This window comes from Triticum urartu, chromosome 4 (assembly GCF_003073215.2).
Source record: "Triticum urartu cultivar G1812 chromosome 4, Tu2.1, whole genome shotgun sequence".
In the NCBI taxonomy this organism is placed as follows: Eukaryota; Viridiplantae; Streptophyta; class Magnoliopsida; order Poales; family Poaceae; genus Triticum; species Triticum urartu.
The window spans coordinates 22,065,378-22,089,924 of NC_053025.1; the positions used below are offsets into that span (position 1 = coordinate 22,065,378).

The 24,547-nt window shown below is 54.7% G+C and overlaps 1 protein-coding gene across 1 annotated transcript; it reads left to right on the forward strand.

Moving 5' to 3' along the window:
• Positions 1-22,641: 22,641 nt before the first annotated feature.
• LOC125550377 (probable transcription factor At5g28040) lies at positions 22,642-24,184 on the forward strand. The gene has a single exon (XM_048713361.1). It carries the CDS (start codon positions 22,774-22,776, stop codon positions 23,980-23,982), a length of 1,209 nt encoding a protein of 402 aa, XP_048569318.1. The 5' UTR covers positions 22,642-22,773; the 3' UTR covers positions 23,983-24,184.
• The last annotated feature ends 363 nt before the right edge of the window (positions 24,185-24,547 follow it).

Here is a 24,547-nt window from a genome sequence, read left to right on the forward strand (position 1 = left end):
TGGCAAATTGCCCCCACTTCATTACAATAGAAACATATTACTTCTGACAAGTCTCGAGGTTTCCTTGTGATTTCAAAGCCTCCTTAGGTCCTTGTCTTCCTTTTTGGGCAACCACTGAAGTAGTGCCCTGACTCCTTGCACCTGAAACAGGTGATATGACTCAGGTCCTTCCTGGAATCCAATGTATTTCTCTCCCTGGACTTTTCCATTCTAATCAGGGCTTCTATTTCCTATGGGTCATATTCTACTTCCTTTGTCGGGAATTCTACTAGGTCCCCATTCAAAAAAATTTGGGAGATGTGTCCTTCTTCTTCACATGAATAGCATGACTTTGTGCAGGGCTTAATTGGGTCTTCTTTGGGTGTGTCCTCCACCTCTTCCTTCATCACAGGTTCTTCCAAAATTTCCATGAGGGATCCTTTCATTGATTCTTTCTTCTAATGGATGGTTCTTTGAACCACGGGGCAAATGTGACACTGAGCAGGGTAGTGGGGGTCCCTTCACACAAGAAACAAGTAATCTGTCTTGTTGGGCATTCTTCAGTTGGGTGACTTTCTTCACAATGAGGGCATTCATCCTTGTTTTCTTTATGGTCGTGTCCTATTTCTCCACAAAGCTTGCATGCACAAGGTTTCTTCATATCATTTCCATAAGGCTTCAACTTCTAGGACACAAGACGAGACCTTTGCACAGTCAACTTAAATTCTTTCCAAGTGGTTACTCCTTGCCATCCATTGATGGTTTGGTACATCCTCCACCAAGTAGCAGCACCTCCTTCAAAGCACTGAAGAGCATGCTGGGTCATATCCTTTCCGGCTATAGTGTTATGTGATATTCCATGTTATCCATCGGTCCGTCTCTAATTGACTCATTGGTCCAGAAAATATGAATTCATCTCCATTCGTCCTCTATTGGTTCCAAGGGTTTTGGGGTGAGATAAGAGATATAAGGAGGGATACACACAATACAAACAATTTTTTTTGAAAAGACATAATTTTATTTTGTGGCTGTCGGAAAAAAACATCAAACAAATGACAGCTCACAATCATCGCATCTAACGTAGGTATATAACGGGGTTTGGTCTTCTAAAGGTCCATAAATCTTCAAAGTCACCAAACTCTTCAAGTCTTATTCATGTCTCCAATGGCTTCTTTCGACCGTGCTTGTCCTTCTCAAGTTCTTTTTTCCAGATCATCTCTGTTGACGTGAAGTCTCTCATGACGTCCTTTAATATTCCGGAGTTGCGTTCTAAACTTCTGGGTTTCAACATCCTTGGCATGAACCATGGTCCTACTGTCCATCAAATCCTGACAAACCTCTAGTATCTTGAAGTTTTGCTCCTCTAGTGTCGGGTGGTAGGTGCGACATATGCCAACGGGTGGCTTATCATTGTGGGAGCCAGTAAGACGTCGCCGGTGCCTGGAAATGGGATGAGGCAAAGACATGCACGCCGGCGAATCTTACCCAGCTTCGGGGCTCTCCGTGGAGATAACACCCCTACTGCTGCTCTGCGGGGTCTCCGCATGATCACTAGATGAACGAGTGGCTACAAGATGCTCCTTGAGCTGTTTGGCGAGAAGAAGAAGAAGGGCACGGCTAGCTCTCCTCTCCTCTCTATGTGGTGTCTAGAACTAGCTTGGATCAACCCTTTGCATGGGTGCCCCGGGGGGTTTATATAGGCCTACCCCCCGGGGGTACAATGGTAATCCGGCTGGGCGTGGGGCCCAGCCGTCTGTGTCTACGCTCGCCGGCCTCTGTGCCGGCTGCTGGGTCCCGCCGGCTGCCGGCTCCTTGGTCGACAGGCAGGCCCCACTGTCAAGGGCCTTGTCGGTGGCTAGTTACTGTTGCCTCAATCCTGGTAACGAGGGCTTCGCCGAGGTGGGCGTGGCTATAGTGCCGCCGCCCGACGGGCGATCGCTGTAGCCTCACCGCATCTTGTCTCCTTAATGGGGCGTCTCCTTCGAGGGAGGGGGCAGGCCGGCTGTGGGGAGCCGGCCCTGTCTTGGGCCGACTGGGGGAGGCCTGGCCGCCTTCGGGTGTCTCTCTGCCCGAAAGGGCCCACCGCCCGTGGGCCGCGCTGATGGCCCGTCGTGGGTGGCATCAGGGTCAGCATGGCAACAGTGCCGCGCCGGACGGGTCATGGCTACCCCGTACGGCGCACTGTGCCAGGCGTGCTCCGGGTTTCGGGGGTGGCAGGCTTTACTGTAGCCACGCCCCGTCACATCGCCGTTATGTGGATGCAGACTTCGAGGGTACGATCTTGACCGCTTTGTGGGAGCCGGCTTCTTGGAGTCGGCCTTCTCGCGGCCGGCTTCTTGGAGCCGGCCCTCCCACGGCTTTCTTCATGAGGGCTAAAGCCGAGCCGCCTTCCGATAGTCGGCCTGGGAGACAGCCGGCAAGGGGAAGGCAGCCCCACGTCTTGGACTCTTGAGGGCCGTATCGGCTCGTAATTTTTTCAGAAGGGCCATGGGGAGCCGGCTAGGCTACCCGTGGTCATTTACTCTGACAGTAGTCCCCAAGCTGATCGAGCTTCGAGGCTGAAAAAGGGACGAGAAGCTGGGTCAGCTTCCTATCCTGAGGAGCCGGCTTTGCTTATGCGCGCCGTCTTCGAAAAGCTCTGTATCTTGTAGGCGGGAACATGGGTTGGCCTGCGAGCTGACCGCAAGCCACCCCGCGGGCCACATGGCAAGGAAAACCTGCCAACGCATGCGCGCGATGGGACGCCGCTGCAGGCCCGGGCCCGCCACTTCTAGGCCTCAGCCCAAGCACGGATCTTCTGTGGCCCACAACGGACCGCTCGCCTTCCTGCGGCGGTTTCATCACGTCATCAGTGCGCAATAATCACGGGACGTGGGGGAGTGGGCGCAGTTGATCCCACGCCCCCCCACACCATGCCTCCTCGGTTCCGCCGCGCGGGTCTATAAGTAGGGGGAGGAGAGGGAGCGGCAGAGGCTCGCACACTCTCCCTCGCCCCACCCTTTCTCACCTTCCTTCTCCTTCCTTCCGCCGCCGCAACGACCCATTGCCGTGCCACTCCGCCGTTGGACCTCTCGGTTCCTTTGGTCCCGCCGTAGCGGGGTCGTGCGCGTCTCCGCCGTCGCATCGTCTTGTTCCTCGCCGCGTCGCTCCCATGGCGTTGTCGAGCTCGTGGGACGGCTCCAACATCCTGGAGGACCACGTTGTGTTCCTCCACCGGACGCGGCGTCTGCCGGGCGCGAACTACATGCAGGTTCGTCGTGCGCCGGCGAGGGAGATTTCGCCGGCACCGAAGGAGGGCGAGCGGGTAATCTTCCGCTCGCACTGCCTGCGCGGCTTCGGCCTCCCGGCGAGCGGATTCCTTCGCGCCTTTCTTGAGTTTTACCACCTCCAGCCGCATCACCTTACACCCAACACAGTGATGCTGCTGTCGGCTTTCGTCACCCTGTGAGGGGGCTTTCTTGGGGTTCTCCCCACTCTCGAGCTCTAGGGACAATTCTTCCAGTGCAAGCTCAGCACCGTTGTCACGGGCGTGCCCGCCCCCTGCGGAGCCTTCATCGCCATGAGGCGGACGGGCGAGAACAATCCGTTCCCGCCCATCCCGCTGATCCAGTCGGTGAAGCTCTGGCAAAAGTCTTATTTTTACGTGAAGAACGTCGCCCAGCAAGGCGACTTCATCAACCTGCCGGCTTACGTAGTCGGCCCGCCGGCTGGGAGGCAACCCTCGTGGAGCTACCGGGCCAGGTCGTTGTCTCAGGCCGGGAACGCAGCCGTCGCCCCGCTCCGGGTGATGATCCAGTCGGAGGGCCTGACCGGAGCCGACCTGGTGGCCGCCTTCGTGGAGCGCCGAATACTTCCGCTCCAAGGCCGGCCCCACATGATTTGTTAGATGAGCGGCTGCTTTAACCCGTGCCGGCTGAGCACCAGGGAGAAGCCTCATGTCGAGGTGTCTTACATGGTGAACTACATCTCCAACTGCAAGCTCGCCGATGATTGGCGATACGGCAAGGGGCCGTATTCTCACGCAAACCCCCCGCCTGTTGTAAGTTTTTCTTCTTTTCTTCCTTTCGTAGCCGGCCTCATGATGGCCGACTTTTGATCGATTGGTTTGCCCTCGGCAGAACCCTCTTCTTCCGCCGACGGCCGGGGCCGCAGGGGTAGAGCGCTAGCTCCTCCCCGACCGCACGGTGGACGACGTCGATGATCCGGACCTGGGAGCGGCCGCCATGGAAGATGCCGAATGCGACAAGGCAGGCGGCGTGAGGCTCGGGGCCGGCCTTGAGGACTGGGCGGACGATGACGAGGTCGAAGCCGTTTCGCACCGCCAGCCGGCGCCTGATCATCAAGGCGCGGGCCCGTCTGCCGCGCCGACTGCCCGTGGCGGTGCGCAGAAACGTCGGGCCGTGTCGACCTACTTCGGCAGCCGGCCAAAGAAGTCCAAAGGTTCCACGGCGGCGACCAAGCAGGAGGAGGCGGCCGTGAAGGCGGCCCGCTTCCACAAGGCGGTGAAACAGCCGCAGGCGATCTCGGCGTAAGTGTAAAGCGTCTTGTATTTTTTGTTGTCTTCTTCGATTGAGGCTCTTCTAAACTTTTCTTTGCTCGCCGGGCAGGGCACCGCTTTCCCTCGAGCGAGGTCCTGGCAGCTCCGTAGTCGGGCCGACTGGAGGGTCCTCAGGCTCCCGCCGCGTGGATCCCCGCGCCGACCTCATGGAGACCACGGAGCGGAACGCACGGGAGGCGCGGGAGGAGCGGGAGGCGGCGGAGCGAAGGACCGCCCAGGCGGCGAAGGAGCAGGCCGGCGCGGCGGCCAAGGCCCGGGCGGAGGCGGCGGCCGCAGAGAGGGAGGCAGAGGCCTCGCGCAACCAGCCTCCACAGCTCGTCGTTCCCCTCCGCGTCGTGGCCCCCGATATCCCCGTGCCCCGTCGGAGGAGGTCGACCGAGATCCACCGGTGATGGAGAGGAGGGAGGACCACGTGGTCTTCGTGGAGGAGGCGCCGCAGACGGCGCCGACTGGAGCGGGCCAAGGCGGCCGACCAGCCGCGGCGCCAGAGCAACCGGCCGGGGGCGAGCCGGAGGCAGGAGCCGGCCTCGAGGTGCAGCCGGCATTTCGCCGGCGCGTAGAGGGAGCTATCTCCGCGTCGGAGCCGCACAGAGCTGCGGGCGCCGGCCGGACGACGGAGGCCCTGGAGGCGGCCAGCACCAGCACGTCCGAGTGGACGCCCAGCGGGGGGACGGTCGAGCTGAACACGGCGGCCCAGGAGGTCCGGAACCGGCTTCAAGCCCAGGCCGCCTTGCTGCGGCGATATACCCAAGAGTTCCTCACGACGCGGGCCGTCATCCGGGTGAGCCTTCTGGCCTTGGTTGTTTTGCTTTTTTGATTTCTTCCGTGGGGGCACGTGAGCGCACCCACTGGGTGTGGTCCCCGAGTTCCGAGTCGGCTACTGAGCAGGCGGCTTGGAACTTACTAGGTCCTGACAACTATCTTATTCTTGCATCCTGTCTGATCTTCCAGGAATACCATAACCTCCGCGCTGCTGCCTTCAACTCCCAGGCTCAGGAGCTGGGCCAGAAGACCGAGGACCTGACCAACAGCCGGAGTGCGTGCTTAGTCTCGTTCATCTCCTGTGGGGGCGCGTCAGCGCACCCACTGGGCGTAGTCCCCGAGATTCGGGCCGACTGCTGAGCAGTCGGGTCGGATCTTCCCTGACGACTTCTTCCTTATTGATTTTTTCCTTTGTCTTCGTGCTTGCAGGAGCCAATGCTGACTTGAGGGAGCAGCTCAGCGGGGCCCAGGCCGCCCTTCGCGCTAAGGAAGCCGAGTGCAACGCCTTAGTCCTGGAGCGTGACCGCTTGACCAAGAAGTTGGCCGACCAGGAGGAGAACCACAAGGCGGCCTTGAAGAAGGTGCAGGACAGCGAGGACACCCTCAAAGCTGAGTTCGAGACCGAAGCGGCGGGCTGGGCTGAGGCAAAACAAGTGTTGAGCGAGGGCTACGGCCGGATTGAGGATCTGATCGATGATAAGCCGCCTTCCTCACTCCTTTCTTGCCCCTTGCCCCCTGATTTGTGTTCTGACTTGTGCTGCTTTTTGTTCTTTGTGCAGACTACTTCCCCGGCTACTCCGTCCTTGCCACCTAGACCATCGAGGCCCACCGCGAGGCACGCCGGCAGGCGGGGGCTGAAATCGCGTCGGACACAAGCCGGACGCTTGAGGAGCAACTCTTGGCGGTCCAAGCCCGGCTGCAGCCGGCTCACCGCATGCTCCGCCGCCTCCAGCGCGCTGGGGCGCAAGTGTTGGCCGCCCTCTGGCCAGGCGAGACGATTCCCCGCACCCCGAGTCGGACTGCCGACTGGCTGGAGGTTGCGGTTGGCCGCTTCGAGGCCTGGAAGGCATCGGCAGCCCGGCTTGGAGCTGGGCGGGCGCTGGAGTTCGTCCGAGCCTGGTATCCCGGGCTGAACCTGGACCAGCTGCGCACCTGGCGGCTGGAAGCCGACGAGGACATGGAGGAGGTGCGACCGGCTATCGCTCAGCATGCCTCGACGATCGCCGAGTGCACTGACATCAGCACCTTTGCTCCTGAGATAAATGACGACGACGTTGCCCAGCCGAAGGAATGGTTCGGGCTGAACCCGGCAGAGGGCGAGGACTCGGCAGAGGAGATTGCTTCCAGCGATGAAGGCGAAGACGACGAAGGAGAGGAAGGCAAAGACGTCGAGCCGGCCGGTGAAGCGGCCAGCCAGCCTCAGCCTGATCGTGCCTCCAGCAACGAGGCGCGTGCTAGCACGCCCTCTGCGGGAGGTGGTGATCATGCCGAGGTTCGCCAGCCGGCCACTCCTCCAGCCGGCACTGCCGTCTCTATCGGCCTGCCCGACTCGCCAGTCGCTCCCTTGGCTTAATCTGCCGTCCTTGCTTTTCCTGCTTGTTACCCTTTGAACAATGTTGAATGCTGGCCTTTCGAAGGTCTTTCGTGTAAATATGATCGTGTGTGTGTTTGGCTTCCATTCGCGTATGCTTTTTATCCTTAGGCTGCTTCCTTTGCCGCCTTCCCCTTTTGGGAAGGCAAGTACTCGAGCTTTCTTAGATTGAAGCGAGGTGAATGGAAGCCGGCCGGCCGGCTACTCTGGTAGTCGGTCGGTGGTGGGAGAAAAAACGGCTTTTGTTATATTAGTCCGTTAGTCCCTAGCCGTTTTTTGTGTGGGCGTCCTTTCCTGCCTTTAACTCTTGCCAGCCGGACAGCCGGTTCTTCGAACTGTGACTTTTGGCAAGAGAAGGCTTGGGTGCCGGCACACTACTTGTCTGACCGCGGGTAGGATTTTTAATATAACTCAAGGCGGCCAGTCCCCGGGCCGACTAGTCGAACCCGGTGCCGTACGAAAAAAGTAAATGTAATGACATGATCATAAGCATGATACTCTTCATTCATAGATAAAAGATGGCAGTCCCCGAGCTCTCCTCGGGGGGCCTATTGTCTCGTACTTAGTACAAAATTTAGCGTGATACATACTGCATTTCAACTGTAAAATCTTCGGAGGAGGTTGGCGTTCCATGGTCGTTCCGACTCCTTGCCGGAATCATCTCTCTTGCATGCCTTCGGCTTCTGCGCGTCGATCAGGTAGTAGGAGTCGTTGCCTAAAGCTCTGCTGATGACGAAGGGGCCTTCCCAAGGGGCCGAGAGCTTGTGCTGGCCGGCTGTTCGCTGGATCAGCCAGAGCACGAGGTCGCCCTCTTGGAAAGATCTTGGTCTGACCTTCCGGCTGTGGTAGCGACGCAAGCCCTGCTGGTAGATGGCGGACCGACTGAGGGCTAACAGCCGGCCTTCTTCCAGCAGGTCGACGCCGTCTTCTCGTGCTTCCCTGGCCTCTTCCTTCGTGTACATGGTTACCCGAGGTGAGTCGAACTCGATGTCAGTTGGGATGACCGCCTCGGCACCATACACGAGGAAGAAAGGAGTGAAGCCAGTTGACTTGTTTGGGGTAGTGCACAGACTCCAGAGGACGGCCGGCAGCTCATCGAGCCAACAGCCGGCTGAACGTTCCAGTGGTACGACCAGTCGGGGCTTGATGCCGGAAAGGATGAGGCCGTTGGCTCGCTCGACTTGGCCGTTTGACTGCGGGTGGGCAACGGACGCTAAGTCCAACCGGATGCCCTGCGTCACGCAGAAACGTGCCAATGCTCCCTTGGCGAAATTCGTGCCATTGTCGGTGATGATGCTGTGTGGCACGCCGTACCGAGTTGTTATATCTGCGATGAATGTCACGGCAGTCGGCCCATTCAGCTTCTTGATCGTCTTTGCCTCAATCCATTTGGTGAATTTGTCCACGACGACAAGCAGATGTGTCATGCCGCCGCGCGCCGTCTTGAATGGGCCCACCATGTCCACTCCCCAAACGGCGAAGGGCCAAGTGAGGGGAATGGTCTTGAGTGCTGAAGCCGGCATGTGTTGCTTGGAGCTGAAGAGTTGGCACCCTTTGCAATGTTTAACTAACTCCTTGGCGTCATCCAAAGCAGTCGGCCAAAAGAAACCATGGCGGAAAGCTTTGGCGACGAGTGATCTTGAGGCCGCATGGTGGCCGCATTCTCCTTGGTGGATGTCTCTGAGGATTGCAATGCCCTTCTCTTGCTCGACGCATCGCTGGAGGACTCCAGTGACACTGCGCCTGACGAGCTCTCTGTTGACGATTGTGTATGCTCCGGCTCGGCGTTGGACTTGTCTTGCCTCTGTTTCATCAGCCGACAGATCTTGGTTTATGAGGAAGTTGAGGATGGAGTGGGCCCATGATGGAGCTGCGACTTCTTCTATTGCCAACACGGCTACTGCGACCAGGGCGGGCGGGCTGGGTGGTGAAATGCTGGAGTTGGCCGCCAGCTGTTGTGTTGGTGCGGTCCCCGGGCCGACTACCGCAGCCCCCGAGCCGGGTGTGGCAGTCCCTGGGTCGGGCGTAACTACGGAAGTCCCCGAGCCGCCTGTTGATGTCCCCAGGCCGACTATCGAAGTCCCCGGGTCACCTGCTTGGTTCTTCGAGCCGGTTGCTGCTGCGTCGGGGTCAGGCGGCATGAAGATGGAATCGAACTCTGGAGACGGCTTGATAGACGGCTTGAGGAGGCGTCGCAGAGAGACACCGGTTGGTATTGCCTGCCGAGTGGAGCCTATTCGAGCCAGGGTATCCGCTGGCTCGTTGTCAACTCGCGGTACGTGGAGGAACTCGCATCCTTCAAAGTACCCGATGATCTGCTGAACGAGGAAGCGGTAGCTTGCCATATTTGCGTCCTTGGCATCCCAGTCGCCGGATGATTGCTGGACTACCAAGTCCGAGTCGCCGTAACATAGGATCCGGCGAATGCCGAGTTCTTTGGCAAGCCGGAGCCCGTGTATGAGCGCCTCGTACTCGGCCACATTGTTGGAGGCGGCAAAGTGAATTTGCAGCGTGTATCTGAGCTTGTCGCCTTTGGGAGAGGTGAGGATGACGCCGGCTCCCAAGCCGGTGCGCATCTTGGACCCGTCGAAGTGCATGCGCCAATGAGTGGAGTCGGGAGCTGGCGGCAGGTACTGGGTCTCGGCCCAGTCAACGAGGAAGTCGGCCAATGCTTGGGACTTGATGGCGGTGCGAGGCTGGTAGAAGATCGTGTAGGGGGCCAGCTCGATGGCCCATTTCGCCACCCAGCCGGATGCATCCCGGCTGCCTATGATCTCGGCAAGCGGGCAGTGCATACGACCGTGATGGGGTGCTCTTGGAAGTAGGGCTTCAGCTTCTTGACGGCGAAGTACACGCCATAGCACATCTTCTGGTAGTGCGGGTAGTTCTGCTTCGAGGTAGAAAACACCTCACTCAAATAGTACACCGGCCTCTGGACCGGCTGGGCTCGGCCCTCCTCTGGGCGTTGGACTACGATGACGGTGCTGACCACCCGGCTGGCTGCAGCAATGTAGAGGAGCATGGGCTCTTTCTCAGTCGGCGCCGCCAGGACGGGCGGCGTGGCCAGCATCTTCTTCAGCTCATGAAAAGCTTGGTCGGCTTGGTCATTCCACTCGAAGTGATTGGTCTTCTTCATGAGGCGGTAGAGGGGGAGAGCTTTCTCTCCGAGCCGGCTGATGAAGCGGTTCAGGGAGGCCAAGCACCCGGTGAACTTCTGGACGTCTCGAAGTTTGGTGGGAATCGCCATTCTCTCAATGGCCTTGATCTTTACTGGGTTGCATTTGATGCCGCGTTCGGAGACCAGGAAGCCTAGGAGCTGGCCGGCTGGCACTCCAAACACGCATTTCTTGGGGTTGAGCTTGATATGGAACCGGCGCAGGTTCTCAAATGTTTCCTTGAGGTCTTCCAGCAAGGTGCCACGCTTCTCCGTCTTCACCACAATGTCATCTACGTAGACGTGGGCATTTCTGCCGAGCTGCTTGAGGAGGCACTTCTGCATGCAACGCTGAAAAGTGGCACCGGCATTTCTTAAGCCGAATGTCATAGTCAGGTAGCAGAAAGCTCCGAATGGCGTGATGAAGGCGGTCTTCAGGCGGTCTGCCGGATCTAACTTTATCTGGTGGTATCCTGAGTAAGCATCCAAGAAACTCAACAGCTCGCATCCGGCCGTGGATTCTATCACTTGATCAATCCTTGGCAGGGCAAAGGGATCTTTGGGGAAGGCCTTGTTGAGGCTCGTGTAGTCTATGCACATGCGCCACTTGTTGTTCTTCTTTAGCACAAGGACCGGGTTGGTGAGCCATTCTGGAAAGAAAACTTCCATAATGAAGCCGGCCGCCAGAAGTCGGGCTATCTCGTCTCCTACAATCCTTCTTTTCTCCTCCGACATTCGGCGGAGGGGTTGTTTGACTGGTTTTGCGTCTTCTCGGACATGTAGCTTGTGCTCGGCGAATTCCTTCGGAACACCCGGCATGTCCTTAGGGGACCATGCAAAGATGTCCCGATTCTCACGGAGGAAATCGGCGAGCTCGCCTTCCTATTTGTTGTTTAGGTTTGCCCTGATGACGGCAAACCTTTCTGGGTGCTCGGGGTCAAGAGGTATCTTCTTCATCTCCTTGGCCGGCTGGAAAGATCCTTGGGCATCACGCTCCTTGGGATCGGGGGACAGGGCCGTCTGTTTGCCGACCATGGCCACGACTCGGTCCAACATCTTCTTTTCTTCGGCAATCACAAGGGACTCGGCCAGCCGGCTACTGGCTGCTGCGCACTCGGAAGATTTCTTGTAATCGCCGGCTATGGTGATGATGCCCTTAGCGCTCGGCATCTTCATCTTGAGATAAGCATAGTGGGGAACAGCCATGAACCTGGCCAAGGCAGGTCGGCCAAGCAATGCATGGTAGGGGCTCTCCAGGTCCACCACTTCAAACCAGATCGCTTCCCGACGGAAATGATTCTTGTCCCCAAAGAGTACATCAATCTTGATCTTGCCAACGGGGGCGCAGGACAGGCCAGGTACAATGCCATGGAACACAGTCCAAGTAGGCATGAGTTGCTTCGTCTTGACGTTCCGCTTCTCCAGGGTGTCACGGTACAGGATGTTGATGCTGCTCCCGCCGTCTATTAGCACGCGGGAGAAACGGGCGGCGCGTCTGTCCGTTGCAAGGGTGGCATCCAAAACCAACGCATAAGAGTCGGGAGATGGCATCACCTCTGGGTGGTCGGCCCGGCTCCAGCTGATAGGCTTTTCTGACCAGTGCATGTGCTCGGCGGGGTTGGTAGCGACCGCGTTGACTTCCTGGTGCTCTCGGCGTCTGCTGCACCGGTCTTCGGGCTGGCTTATAAAGACGACATAGGCGGCATGCTCGTCGGGGAACTCATCGTGCACAGCTCCAACTGCTGGCCGAGCGGCCGGCGGCTGCGGAGCCGGAGGCGGAGGACCAGCAGGCGGAGGCGGCGCGAGCCCTTCGCCTTTGGAGATTCGAGTGAGCCAGTGGCACTTCCGGGTTGTGTGGTTGGACGGCTTCGCGCCGCTGTGGAACTTGCATGGGGCGTCGAGAGTTTGCTCGTAGGAGAAGGGCGGCTGCCAAGCCGGCTTGCCGCTCCTCTGCTTCTTGGGTGCAGGCCGCCCTTCGGGCTGCTCGTCTTCGACTGTGACCACCTGTCGACTGGTGGAGGGCGGCACGGGGCCCTTGCGCTTGTGGTCATTCTGGTGCGGGCGTCGGCCGGAGTCGCCAGCCAGCGTCTTGGGCACCGGGTTGAGTATCTTCCTGGACGCGTCTACCCGGAGCTCAGTCTTCATTGAGGAGTCGGCGGTGGCGTACTTGTCCGCTATGACCAGAAGCTCATCGAGGGTAGTCGGCTCGTCGCAGAGGAGTTTGTGCTTGAGGAGGGTGCCTTCTCAGCACCCGGCAGTGAAGTATTCTATGGCTTGCACCTCGTACACCCCTTCACAAGAGTTGCGGAGCTCGGCCCAACGCGTGAGGTAGTCGCGAGTGGACTCGACGGGGCCTTGTACGCACAAGGAGAGTTGTCTGGGCTTGGGAGCCCGCTTGTAGGTGCTGGTGAAGTTGCGGACGAAGGCTTCTGTGAAGTCTAGCCAGCTGTTGATGCTGTATGGCGTGAGGCTATTGAGCCAGGTCCGCGCCGTGCCTTGCAGCATGAGGGGCACGTACTTCACGGCAACACACCTGTTGTCGTTTGCTATGCTAACCGCTGTGGAGTAGTCGATCAACCAATCTTCCGGCTTCACGGAGCCGTTGTACTTAGGCGTGTCTCTTGGGAGCGAGAACCCTTTGGGGAAAGGCTCGTCGCGGATGCGGGGGCCGAAGCAAGGCGGGCCGACATCATCTTCTTCCTCTAGCGCCAGGGATCGCGCTAGGCGGTCGATCCGATGGCGGGCGTCGTTCTCGCCTACTCCTTCGCGGCGACCTAGTCGGCCGCTGAGAGTCGGATGCGTGACAGGCGGTGGGGTGGGATATCTCTCCCCACGGGGCCGAGGCGGAGGCGGGTCGCCCCGCCGCTCCACGGCCCGGGGATGGCCTTTTGCGTCTCGCTCGATGGAGATCCGGGTTCGGCTTCGGCTGGCAGCCGGCTCTTTCTCGTGCCGCGCGCAGATTTTACCCGTAGTCGGCGTCCGGGACGTCGCGCCGTGATCTCGGCGCGGGGGAGGGCTTTCCGCGCGGGCATCGGCTTCGTGCCGCTGCGCGGCTGCAACGATTAGCTGCTGGATGCGTCTGGTCATGTGGGGGAGTTCTTCGGCCCCCAGTCTGTCTAGCTCGTCTACGGCCGCCTGGGCGGCACGCAGGTTCTCGAGTGGAGTGGCGTAGACTGGGCGGTCGACTCCTAGCGTGTCGGCGAGGGCAGCACCGCGCTGTCTGACAATGCCGGCCCGGCTTGGCCCGCCTGGGGGCGGCGTGCCAAAGGCGGCGCGGTTGGCTTCGCGCCGGTGGGCCTCAGTGAGGCGTCTCATGGAAGCCAACTTCCGGCCCTCCGTGAGGAGGGCGAGGCGGCGAGCCTCCAGTGCTTCGGCGTCGGCATCGGCCGGGAGGGGGATGGACAAGTCGTGGACCGCCGCATGCGGGGCGTCGTGGGCGCTCTCGCCAGAAGCGCCGCCGTGGCCGATGACCATCACCTCGGTGGTGACAGCGTCGCAGCCATCGGCCCGGGGAAGCGGGTCGTTGTAGATCGCGACGTCGGTGGGGAAAGCGTCGAGCGAGGCCGTGTCGGAGTCGACAGGCATCGGATCGGTGGAGCCAACAGACTCCAAGTCTACAGCAGGCTCGCCGGAGACGTGGAGCTGGCCGAGGAGGTTGAGGAGGTGGTCGGTGCCCGCGTTGGAGGCGAGCTCGTCAGAGATGAGGGTCTTGTCAAGGAGATCGGCGAGGCCGCTCACTGCGCAGACGTTGGTGACGCCTTGCAGCGCGTCGTGGCAAGCGCCATCGGGCGTGCCGGGCTGGCTACGCTCGCTGGGGAGGAAGAGGGTTCCCATCCAGAACAGGTCTCCAGACGATGGTGCACCTGGCCCCACGGTGGGCGCCAAATGTCGGGTGGTAGGTGCAACATATGCCAACGGGTGGCTTATCATTGTGGGAGCCAGTAAGACGTCGCCGGTGCCTGGAAACGGGATGAGGCGAAGACATGCACGCCGGCGAATCTTACCCAGCTTCGGGGCTCTCCGTGGAGATAACACCCCTACTGCTGCTCTGCGGGGTCTCCTCATGATCACTAGATGAACGAGTGGCTACAAGATGCTCCTTGAGCTGTTTGGCGAGAAGAAGAAGAAAGGCACGGCTAGCTCTCCTATCCTCTCTATGTGGTGTCTAGAACTAGCTTGGCACAACCCTTTGCATGGGTGCCCCGGGGGGTTTATATAGGCCTACCCCCCGGGGGTACAATGGTAATCCGGCTGGGCGTGGGCCCGCCAGCTAGTGGGTCCCGCCGGCTGCCGGCTCCTTGGTCGACAGGCAGGCCCCACTGTCAAGGGCCTTGTCGGTGGCTGGTTACTGTTGCCTCAATCCTGGTGACGAGGGCTTCGCCGAGGTGGGCGTGGCTACAGTGCCGCCGCCCGGCGGGCGATCGCTGTAGCCTCACCGCGTCTTGTCTCCTTAATGGGGCGTCTCCTTCGAGGGAGGGGGCAGGCCGGCTGTGGGGAGCCGGCCCTGTCTTGGGCCGACTAGGGGAGGCCTGGCCGTCTTCGGGTGTCTCTCTGCTCGAAAGGGCCCACCGCCCGTGGGCCGCGCTGACGGTCCGTCGTGGGTGGCATCAGGGTCAGCATGGCAACAGTGCCGCGCCGGACGGGTCATGGCTACCCCATACGGCACACTGTTCCAGGTGTGCTCCAGGATTCGAGGGTGGCAGGCTTTACTGTAGCCACGCCCCGTCACATCGCCGTTATGTGGATGCAGACTTCGAGGGTACGATCTTGACCGCTTTGTGGGAGCCGGCTTCTTGGAGTCGTCCTTCTCGCGGCCGGCTTCTTGGAGCCGGCCCTCCCACGGCTTTCTTCATGAGGGCTAAAGTCGGGCCGCCTTCCGATAGTCGGCCTGGGAGACAGCCGGCAAGGGGAAGGCAGCCCCACGTCTTGGACTCTTGAGGGCCGTATCGGCTCGTAATTTTTTCAGAAGGGCCAGGGGGAGCCGGCTAGGCTACCCGTGGTCATTTACTCCGACATCCAGCTTGGATACTTTCAACTTCTGGGTCCTGAGTTCTTCACGAAATACTTCCTTGTCAAATATGGCTTCCTAAAGGTCCATCTTAAAATTCTTGATGTAATACTCCCGATCCTGGTGATACACCAGCTAAGGTTAAAACTGCATCCTTTACTGATAGATGCTCCATCAGCCTTCTACCATCCAATCCTTCCGAAGAAATGCATGCTTAACTCAGCATGGTGACAATAGTCTAAGCGGGTGATAACATCATGGATAGCCGTGTTTATGCCCATGTCATTGCCATGAGCTATCATTCCATAGTTGATATCTCCCGCCTTAGGGTTTTCTTGACAAAAACTTCGAGTTTTAATGCTCCATGTTCCGGTCTTTCTCCGACACACCTTGATCTCAGGTATTGGCAGCTTCAATAGTCTCACAAGTTCCATAAGGGTAGTCTTCCTAGGTCATACAAATCTGGAAATTCCTCATAACCTTCAAATTCTCCTAGTCTTCGGAGTCTTCAACCGTTGTAGTTTCCATTATTCTAATGCCCGGTAAAATCCTCTTCATTCCAAAGTGGTCTTAGTTGTTCGATATTTTGTCCTTCTTGGAGTGGTCTCGTCAGTCAAATCTTCGTATAATCCAAAAGGGGAAAGGGGTATAGTCTAACTAAAAGGGAATATTTGATAAACCTCAGAAAAGAAGAGAGGTAAAAGATCTTTTTGAAAATAAAGTTTTAGAAAAAAGATATTTCCTATGGGCTTGCCATTTTCTAGGGGCCACGTCCTACAGTCAACATGTGCTCTGATACCATCTTGTAGCGACCCGATCTCAGACGGTCAAGTCTTTATGCTTAAGTGTCATCCCTGGGTCGGTATGCTGACACACACAATACTCGAGGATTTATAACAGAGGTAAATCACATGTATAAAGTAACGTAAATACTATTACCTCAATCCATAAAGCGGAAGTAACAATAAGGTTGTGGATTCCCATCAACACCAATGGCAAAGTTGAGTGTAGAAATCGTAACCCTAATGTATCACTTACTCGTCGTAAGATTCCTGCAACATGAGACATTGTAGCCATGTAGGTCAGTATATTGAATGTACTAGCAATTTCACACTGTAGAGCAATGTTGAAATAATGGCTAACACTACATGCATATTTGGCTGGTGGAGGCTCTAAGTTTAATTTTGCATAAAGCTAATTTTTCCCTACAACAAAGGAATATATATTTTTAACTACAAAGTTGGTTGAAATTATTGAGAAGGTTCCTCCAGCTCAATCCCAAAATAATAATTATAACCCAACAAATTAATTAAGTAAAGTGATGAGATCAACATAATAATTCAAGTACAAGATACTCAAGATGTCCATAACTGGGGACACGGCTAATCATGATTAGTTTGTACACTCTGTAGAGGTTTGCAAACTTTTCCCCACAAGACTCAATCTCCCCCATTGTGTTGCTCGCACTGCATGGTGTTTGAGAAATGGATGACCGAGACACAGTCTTTCTGAAGAGGTCCCCTTAACCGATAGATAGGCTGGGACACCTACAGTCCCTTCATCTGCTAGCCCATCATGGAAAGGTTTCCCACAACTTACTCAACTATGCCAGAGCCCATAATGGCTTGTGGCTGCACACAGAAGCTTCTAGCATGAATAATCTTATGATCCCTTTGAGCCTGGGTGGCATTCCATAGGGTGATCACACGGGTACTCCGGGATCCCCTTGGGCAAGCACTGGGTTCTCCAGGTGCCCGAGCAAACCACTGGGTGCTCCAGGGTGCCCCAACCAATCCACCCAGATGTGTATTAGAGTAGCCACCTTAAGTTAAACCTTAGTTAACAATAATCTCTCACATCTTTCATGAATTCTCTCAAACCAAACCATGTCTACGAGCATAGGATAGCAGTATAAGCATAACGTAGTAACACTCATGGTTTGAAATAAAAGGCAATAGGTTCCTACCTCATCAACTACTTCCCAAATACCCACATATTATCAATCCTGCTTATGCAATGTTTGAGGGTTGAAACTAATGCATAAAAACTGGGTAATAATGGGGCATGATCAAAGTGTGAACTTGCCTTGTACTGTTGATGAAGATGATTCGCACTTATAACTCCTGATAGTTCTACTCATCACACTACGGTCAATCTATCGTAAGCAAGCAATTTCATACATAAGCACTCATACAAAAGAATCGAAGAAAAGATCTCGGAAAACTTCGAAAACATGCAAATAACTCTTGCAACAGAAAACAATTTCTAATAGTACCAAAATTGGGCGAATTTGGTCTCATCGTAAAGTTTAGGTCAAGAGCTTCAATTAGGAAAAAGAATCAATTAAATCAGAGTTACGAAACTCAAGTTATGATCAAAATAAGTTTGAATATGAATTTGAACAAATTTCGAAATTTGAAAATTTCAAAAAGTTGATGTGACAGGTTCACTGGATAGGTGAAAACAAGACGAAACTATAGGCGCTGGTTCATCTAATTTGGATGAATGGGTAAAAAGGTATCGCTATTGGAAAAATCAGGGCCAAACTGTTTTACGAAAGAAAAATAGTTACGGCTAAAAGAATTCTAGGTCTAATGTATAAATACAGAGGCTAATTGATAATCTAATTGTTCTGTCGTACTAGTATAGAAATAATAAACTACGTAAGTATAAAAAGAAAAATGAAGAAAGATACCTTTATAAGGTAGAGAAAAGACGACTTCGGAGAGAGGAGACAATTTCCAGAAGTCCCGCCGGAGAGGAGAAAAATATTTTTCTTTAATGAATATAGTCAAACCAAAATATTGATTTAACCCGAATCGGATGATTTTTGGAGGCTCTATGGATCTATATTTATAGGTCGAAAAGAGGTTTAGAGGTCACAGACTAGGCAATGTGGGATTAAACATAGACGTATAAAAATAGAAAAGAGAAAAACGCACGGGCTAAAGTGTTCGGCCGGCCGACGCATGCGCGCTGCAGTTTTTTTTTTGAACTTTTTTAAGAAAAAACGCACAGAAAGGAGTAGGAGAGGAGGAAGGAAAGAGAGGGGGCGCCGCCCCCTCCCTAGTCCAATTCAGACTTGCCATGGGGGGGCGCGTGGCCACCCCTTGAGGCCCTTCTCTCCTTTCCCGTATGTCCCATTAAGGCCCACTACTTCCCCCGACGAATTCCCGTAACTCTCCGGTACTCTGAAAAATACCCGAATCACTCGGAACATTTCCAATGTCCGAATATAACCTTCCAATATATCGATCTTTATGTCTCGACCATTTTGAGACTCCTCGTCATGTCCGTGATCTAATCCGGGACTCCGAACAACCTTCAGTACATCAAATCACATAACTCATAATACAAATCGTCATCGAACGTTAAGCGTGCGGACCCTATGGGTTCGAGAACCATGTAGACATGACCGAGACACATCTCCGGTCAATAACCAATAGTGGAACCTGGATGCTCATATTGGCTCCTACATATTCTACGAAGATCTTTATCGGTCAAACCGCATAACAATATACGTTGTTCCCTTTGTCATTAGTATGTTACTTTCCCGAGATACGATCGTCGGTATCATCATAACTAGTTCAATCTTGTTACCGGCAAGTCTCTTTACTCGTTCCATAATGCAACATCCCACAACTAACTCATTAGTCACATTGCTTGCAAGGCTTATAATGATGTGCATTACCGAGAGGGCCCAGAGATACCTCTCCGATACACGGAGTGACAAATCCTAAACTCGATCTATGCCAACTCAACAAACACCATTGGAGACACCTGTAGATCATCTTTATAGTCACCCAGTTACGTTGTGATGTTTGATAGCACACTAAGTGCCTCCGGTATTCGGGAGTTGCATAATCTTATAGTCATAGTAACATGTATAAGTTATGGAGAAAGCAATAGCAACAAACTAAACGATCATCGTGCTAAGCTAACGGATGGGTCAAGTCAATCACATCATTCTCTAATGACGTGATCTCGTTAATCAAATGACAACGCATGTCTATGATTAGGAATTTAACCATCTTTGATTAACGAGCTAGTCAAGTAGAGGCATACTAGTGACACTCAGTTTGTCTGTGTATTCACACATGTACTAAGTTTCCGGTTAATACAATTCTAGCATGAATAATAAACATTTATCGTGATAAAAGGAAATATAAATAACAACTTTATTATTGCCTCTACGGCATATTTCCTTCAGCTCACCATGGCGGAAGAAGGGTGACATCCATAGGTAGGTCGCTGCCTTTGTCATGAGTCACGGCCGAGAAGGTCTGGCAGGACTGAATGGAGCGGATCCAGATGCTGGCTATGAGGAACATCTCCGCCTACACGCTTCCCTAGGGCCACAACCGCCACCTACCACTCTGAGATGTTGTAGTCGTCGCCGCCGACACTCGCTGCTTCATGATGCCGCCAGGGCTGCCACCACCACGAGGAATGTCTAAGAAGTTAGTCTTCATTTTAGTATTGCTCGCCAGATTATTTTTAGTTCAACAAATGTCATACTCAATTTTCATATTCTATGGAAAACCATTTAATTCCAAGAAACACAAAAGAGGTCTAATCGACAACAATTCCATTATCATCATACATCAAGTTTCATATTTGTTGGTCGCCGCCTTCACGGAGGCTCCTGCGACACATCAACAATAGAAGGACCGAGTGTGGATGAGCCGCATTGAGCGGGTGTTGTAGGTCAGACGACTTTAAATCTTTGGTGGAGAGCACGATGCCACAACTCCTCCACATCCTCCTTACCACCTGGCCCTTGAGACGCGGTAGAGCGGGCACATGTCGTTGTTGGGGGTCGGGGTCGCTCACCATGGAGTAAGATGGGTGGCATCCATAGTTAGGTGTGCATGGTGCATGCAGCTAGATATAGAGACCCTAGTCAAGGGGAGAGGAGGAGTTGAGCGGCGAAGGCGCAACCTCATTATGTAGGAAGATCCTTACACGAAGGGGAATCGACCACTAAGGATAGATAGATAGATAGATAGATAGATAGATAGAGAGAGAGAGAGAGAGGGAAGGCTCGTGCGGTGTAGGCTGAATCAGGGAAAAAGATTCACTAAACCAGTGGGGAGGGGAACAATAAAAAAATTGGTAGGGTATCCCTTCGATCGGTGGGTGTCGTGGGTACCAATGAGGGCTACTACGGATTGTCATTTAATAATAAATTGTCCTATAATAATAAAAGAGAGAGTGATTATAGACATATGGTTGATTCCTTTCATAAATGTTGCCTTGTGTTACCAAGCATTGATTCCTCTCCATAGATTTGGTTTGTAAAGATTGATTAGAGATCACCATGATTGATTCCTTTACATAACAACATTACTAAATATATTGAAAATCAATCTACATGATTTGTGCAGATTTGGCAGATAAAAACCGGATTAATTAGATTAGTGGCTTAAAACGGTTTAAATTAATTGGTGGGATGGAAAAAAAGTCGGTGGGGAAGGTTTAACCGGAATAAAGGCAATGCTACCAAACTCACCATGGCGTATAGGTTTGTGTCGATTCTGATAGTATGTCGAACACAAGATAATAGGTTAGTCATAGAAAAAAAATCAATAGGTAAAAACGAAGCCAGAAAATGAAACATAGAAAAAAGGGGGAAAACGCACGCATGCATCAAATGGGTTGGCTTAATTTGATTATTGTTAATGTTTTGGTAAGATTTGCTTTGTGTTTGGGTATGAGTAGTGGAAGGGAAGGATTGTTTGGTTTCAGTTGAGATTTTGTTTTGATTTGATTGAGTTAATGCACGACGTTGTTTTGGAAAGTGCCAATTTGATTGGATTTTGTTTTGGTACATTATCAATTCTGACAATATGCCGAGCACAAAATAATAGGTTGGTCATAAAAAATGAAACGGAAAAAAGGAAACCAAAAAACAAAACGTACAAAAAATAAAAAAAATGTGTGGATGCGTCAGGCCAGCCAAGTTTGATTATAGTTGATGTTTTTGGTAAGAATTGATTTGATTTGGGTAGTAGGAAAGTATTGATTTAGTTGAGATTTTGTTACGATTTGATTTGAATGATTTATAATGCATGGCATAGTTTTGGGAAGGTGCCATTTGATTAAGTTAATGCACGCGCCAAATGGGCTGGCCCAACTTGGCCGCGCTTCAACTGGGGGTGTTTGGTTTTCTGGTTTGCATGTGGCTCGCACCCGCCATGCAAAACTTGAATGGTTTGGTAGGCTGCATGGGCTGGTGAGCCTGGTCCGTGGATGCAAATGAAGGCCTCCCAGCCAGGCTGAGGGAAACGCAAGTTTCTCGCGTTTCTCGCATGCAGGCTCTGGCTCGTTCGTTTTTCTTCTGCTTCGTATCTTTCATCTCTTCGTCGCTAGACCAAACGTCGCCGCGGCTGCCGTCAAACCCCGTTGTCCGCGGTCAACCTCCACCAAGCGCCGCCGTCGTCCTCGACCAAGTGTTGGTCGTCGCCGTCGTCGTTCACGACCAAGGGTAGCCGCCGCCGCCGTCCTCGACCAAGCACCACCGCCGTCGTCCTCGACCAAGCGCCGCCGCCGTCGTCGTCCTCGACCAAGCATCGCCGCCGCCACCGTCCTGGACCAAGTGCCGTCGCCGCCGCCGTCGTCCTCGACCAAGTGTCGTCGCCGTCGTCCTCGACCAAGGGTTGCAGCCGCCGCCGTCCTCGACCAAGCATCGTTGTTGCCGTCGTCGTCCCACCGTCTGGAGCTGCTGAGCTCCAGATCTCGTTACCCCGGGCTGCTGCGTCACCGCGTTCCTCACTGAAGGAAACGATCAGTGCCTTTGCACGGTGACTCGCGGCAACATCGGTCGAGTCTGCGCAACTTGGTCGATCCATCTCCTCTGTTTCAGTTCAAGTATGGGAGATAGCTAATGGAGCAATGCAGTTTTGGTCATGACGGGATTAGGTACTAGCCATATATCGCTCAAGTAGCTAGCAAACAATGATATGGCAAGACCAGCAAAATTCAGAAAAACCTGCTCGTGGTGCAGCAATATCATGCAAGTTCACCAAACAGCCATCTCTGGTCATACTTGCATCAGCCCAACCAGGCCAAGCTCACCCAGGACGCCCCATGCAATGCAGCCTGTAGCTACACAAGGAACCAAACACACCCTAAATGTCCCTGTATAATGCACGTGGGCATAATATAGGGTTTGCCGACGGTTGATGGGAATGAGGGGAGACTACCAACCCTTCCTTAAAAGTAGAGATAAAAAGGTAGAGTGCCTCATCATTTTATTACGGAAAACATTTTTTTTAGCAACAACATTTTTTTTGTTTTAATCTATGTTGTCGGGCCGGGCCTGACTACACCCGGGCTTTTCATCTTGGGGTCGGCTCTGCGGAGCCCAGCCCGGCCCGGCCCTGATTCTCCCTAGTCACTCACGAGCAACCCAGTGTCGGGCCCACGCGTCGGTGCACATACCCGTGGCCACCCACCCCCCACCGGTCACCACACAGACGCGCACCCAAGCGATCGACCTTTACCCCGTCCCGTCCCGTCTAGTACTACTCTACTCGTCTAGGTCTAGCCGTCTCCATCCTCGGAGCCGCACCCCCAACCCAATCAATCCAGCCAACCCCCCGTCCGGCCGCGGCGCGACCCAATCCACCCACCACAGATCGACCCCCCACCACGTCTCGCCTCCCAGAGAGAGAGAGAGAGAGGGAGAGGTCGGGGGCGGGGCTCGCTCGGCTCGATCCATGGCCTCGGACCAAACCCTCCCACTCCCACCCCCACCGCTACTCCCGTCCAACCCCAACCAGATCCCCACCCCGACCCCGACCGCACCGCACCCGACCCCGTCCCCGTCCCCCGCCTCCGCCGCGCGCAAGCTCCCCATCAAGCGCCGCTCCCCGCCGCGCCCCTCCTCCTCGCCCTCCTCCTCCGCCGGCGCCGCCTCCTCCGGCCAGAACCCGCCCTTCAAGTTCCAGCGCATCTGGTCCGAGTCCGACGAGCTGCGCTTCCTGCAGGGCCTCCTCGGCTGCGGCGCGCAGGGCCTCGTCTTCCCGCGCGACCTCAACGTCTTCTACGACCGCTTCTCCGAGTCCATGCCGCAGCCCTACACCCGCTCCCAGCTCTCCGAGAAGCTCCGCCGCCTCAAGAACAAGCACCGCAACGTCTCCTCCCGCGTCGCCAGGGGCCTCGACCCCGCCCGCCTCGCCCCGCACGACCGCGACGTCCTCCACCTCTGCTCCCGCCTCTGGGACCCCGCCAACGCCGCCACCTCGCCCTTCGCCGCCGCCGCCGCGCCCGCAGGCTCCTCGGGGAACAAGCGCCGCCGCTCCAACCCTGCCGTCGTGCCGCTCGACGTCCCGGCCCCCTCGGGGGACAGCAACTCCCATGGCTACAATGGGATCGGTTCCTCCACCCCCGGCGCCGCCTTCCCCGATGACAACGGCGCCGAGGATGTGATGTATCTTGAGCAGGAGAGCGGCCACCACCTCTATTTTGACGAGGGTGCCGCCTTTGTTGCCGACGGCAACCTTGATGGGATTACCTTGGACGGGATTGCGCTGGACCAGGCTGAGACAATGGCTGTTCTCACCGATGTCGGTGACAATGGAGTTGTTGCCGGTGACGATGGAGTTGTTGGCAACGACGCAGCTCCCCAAAATGCTGTCAACAATGGAGGTAATCCCCAAAATGCTATGAACAATGGAGGTACCGGTCAGAACGGTAACTGCAATGTATTGCTGCCGCGTAGCAGCGAGCATCGCATGGCAAGCGCCGTGCTGGATGTATTTGAGGAGTGTTTGAGAGAGGCAAAGGCCGATGGAATAGTCAACGGTGGCAATGCCCAGGAAAGCGAACTCGCCAGGCGATGGAGGGCGCAGAGGATTGATGAGCTTGATGTGTTGAGCCGAAGGCTCAGGTTGATCATTGAGGATGCTACCGCCGCTGGGCACTGAATGAGATGTATCCGATGACGTGCTTCCACCCTTTGCCGCCATGTATAGAAGAAATCAGGTTATTATGCATGCTATGTTTTTGTAGCGCATTGCTCAGCTTGAGCCTTGCCTTAGCCGCTCTAGTTACAAATTATGCCTATGTGACATTGCTATGGATATTGTTGTTCCGTTTAATAATTTAATCACTCGATCGTCTTAATAATGCCTTATGATTCCAGCATTGTTGTTTATATAGCATGCTTCTGCCACTATCATTTTCAGTTTATGCTAATGAGTAATCAGTAGTTCATGTAGCTTCAGCCCTCCACTATTACATGTTGTTCTAACTGCGCAAATAGCATAGGGTTCGACCACTGTGGGACAGATTAAATCTCATTGATCTATTTTGTGGGGCAAATAAACTATTGTACCTTGTTTTCTTCTTAATTATGAGCTGGGGGTTGGTTGTACCCTTGGTCTCGTTATTTTGAACCTACAAACTGTGAAAGATGAATATGCTGTTTCCCCACGGACCAAATTTATTCTGGTTGCTTTTTGTTGACTCATTTCCATGCTATTGCAAAAA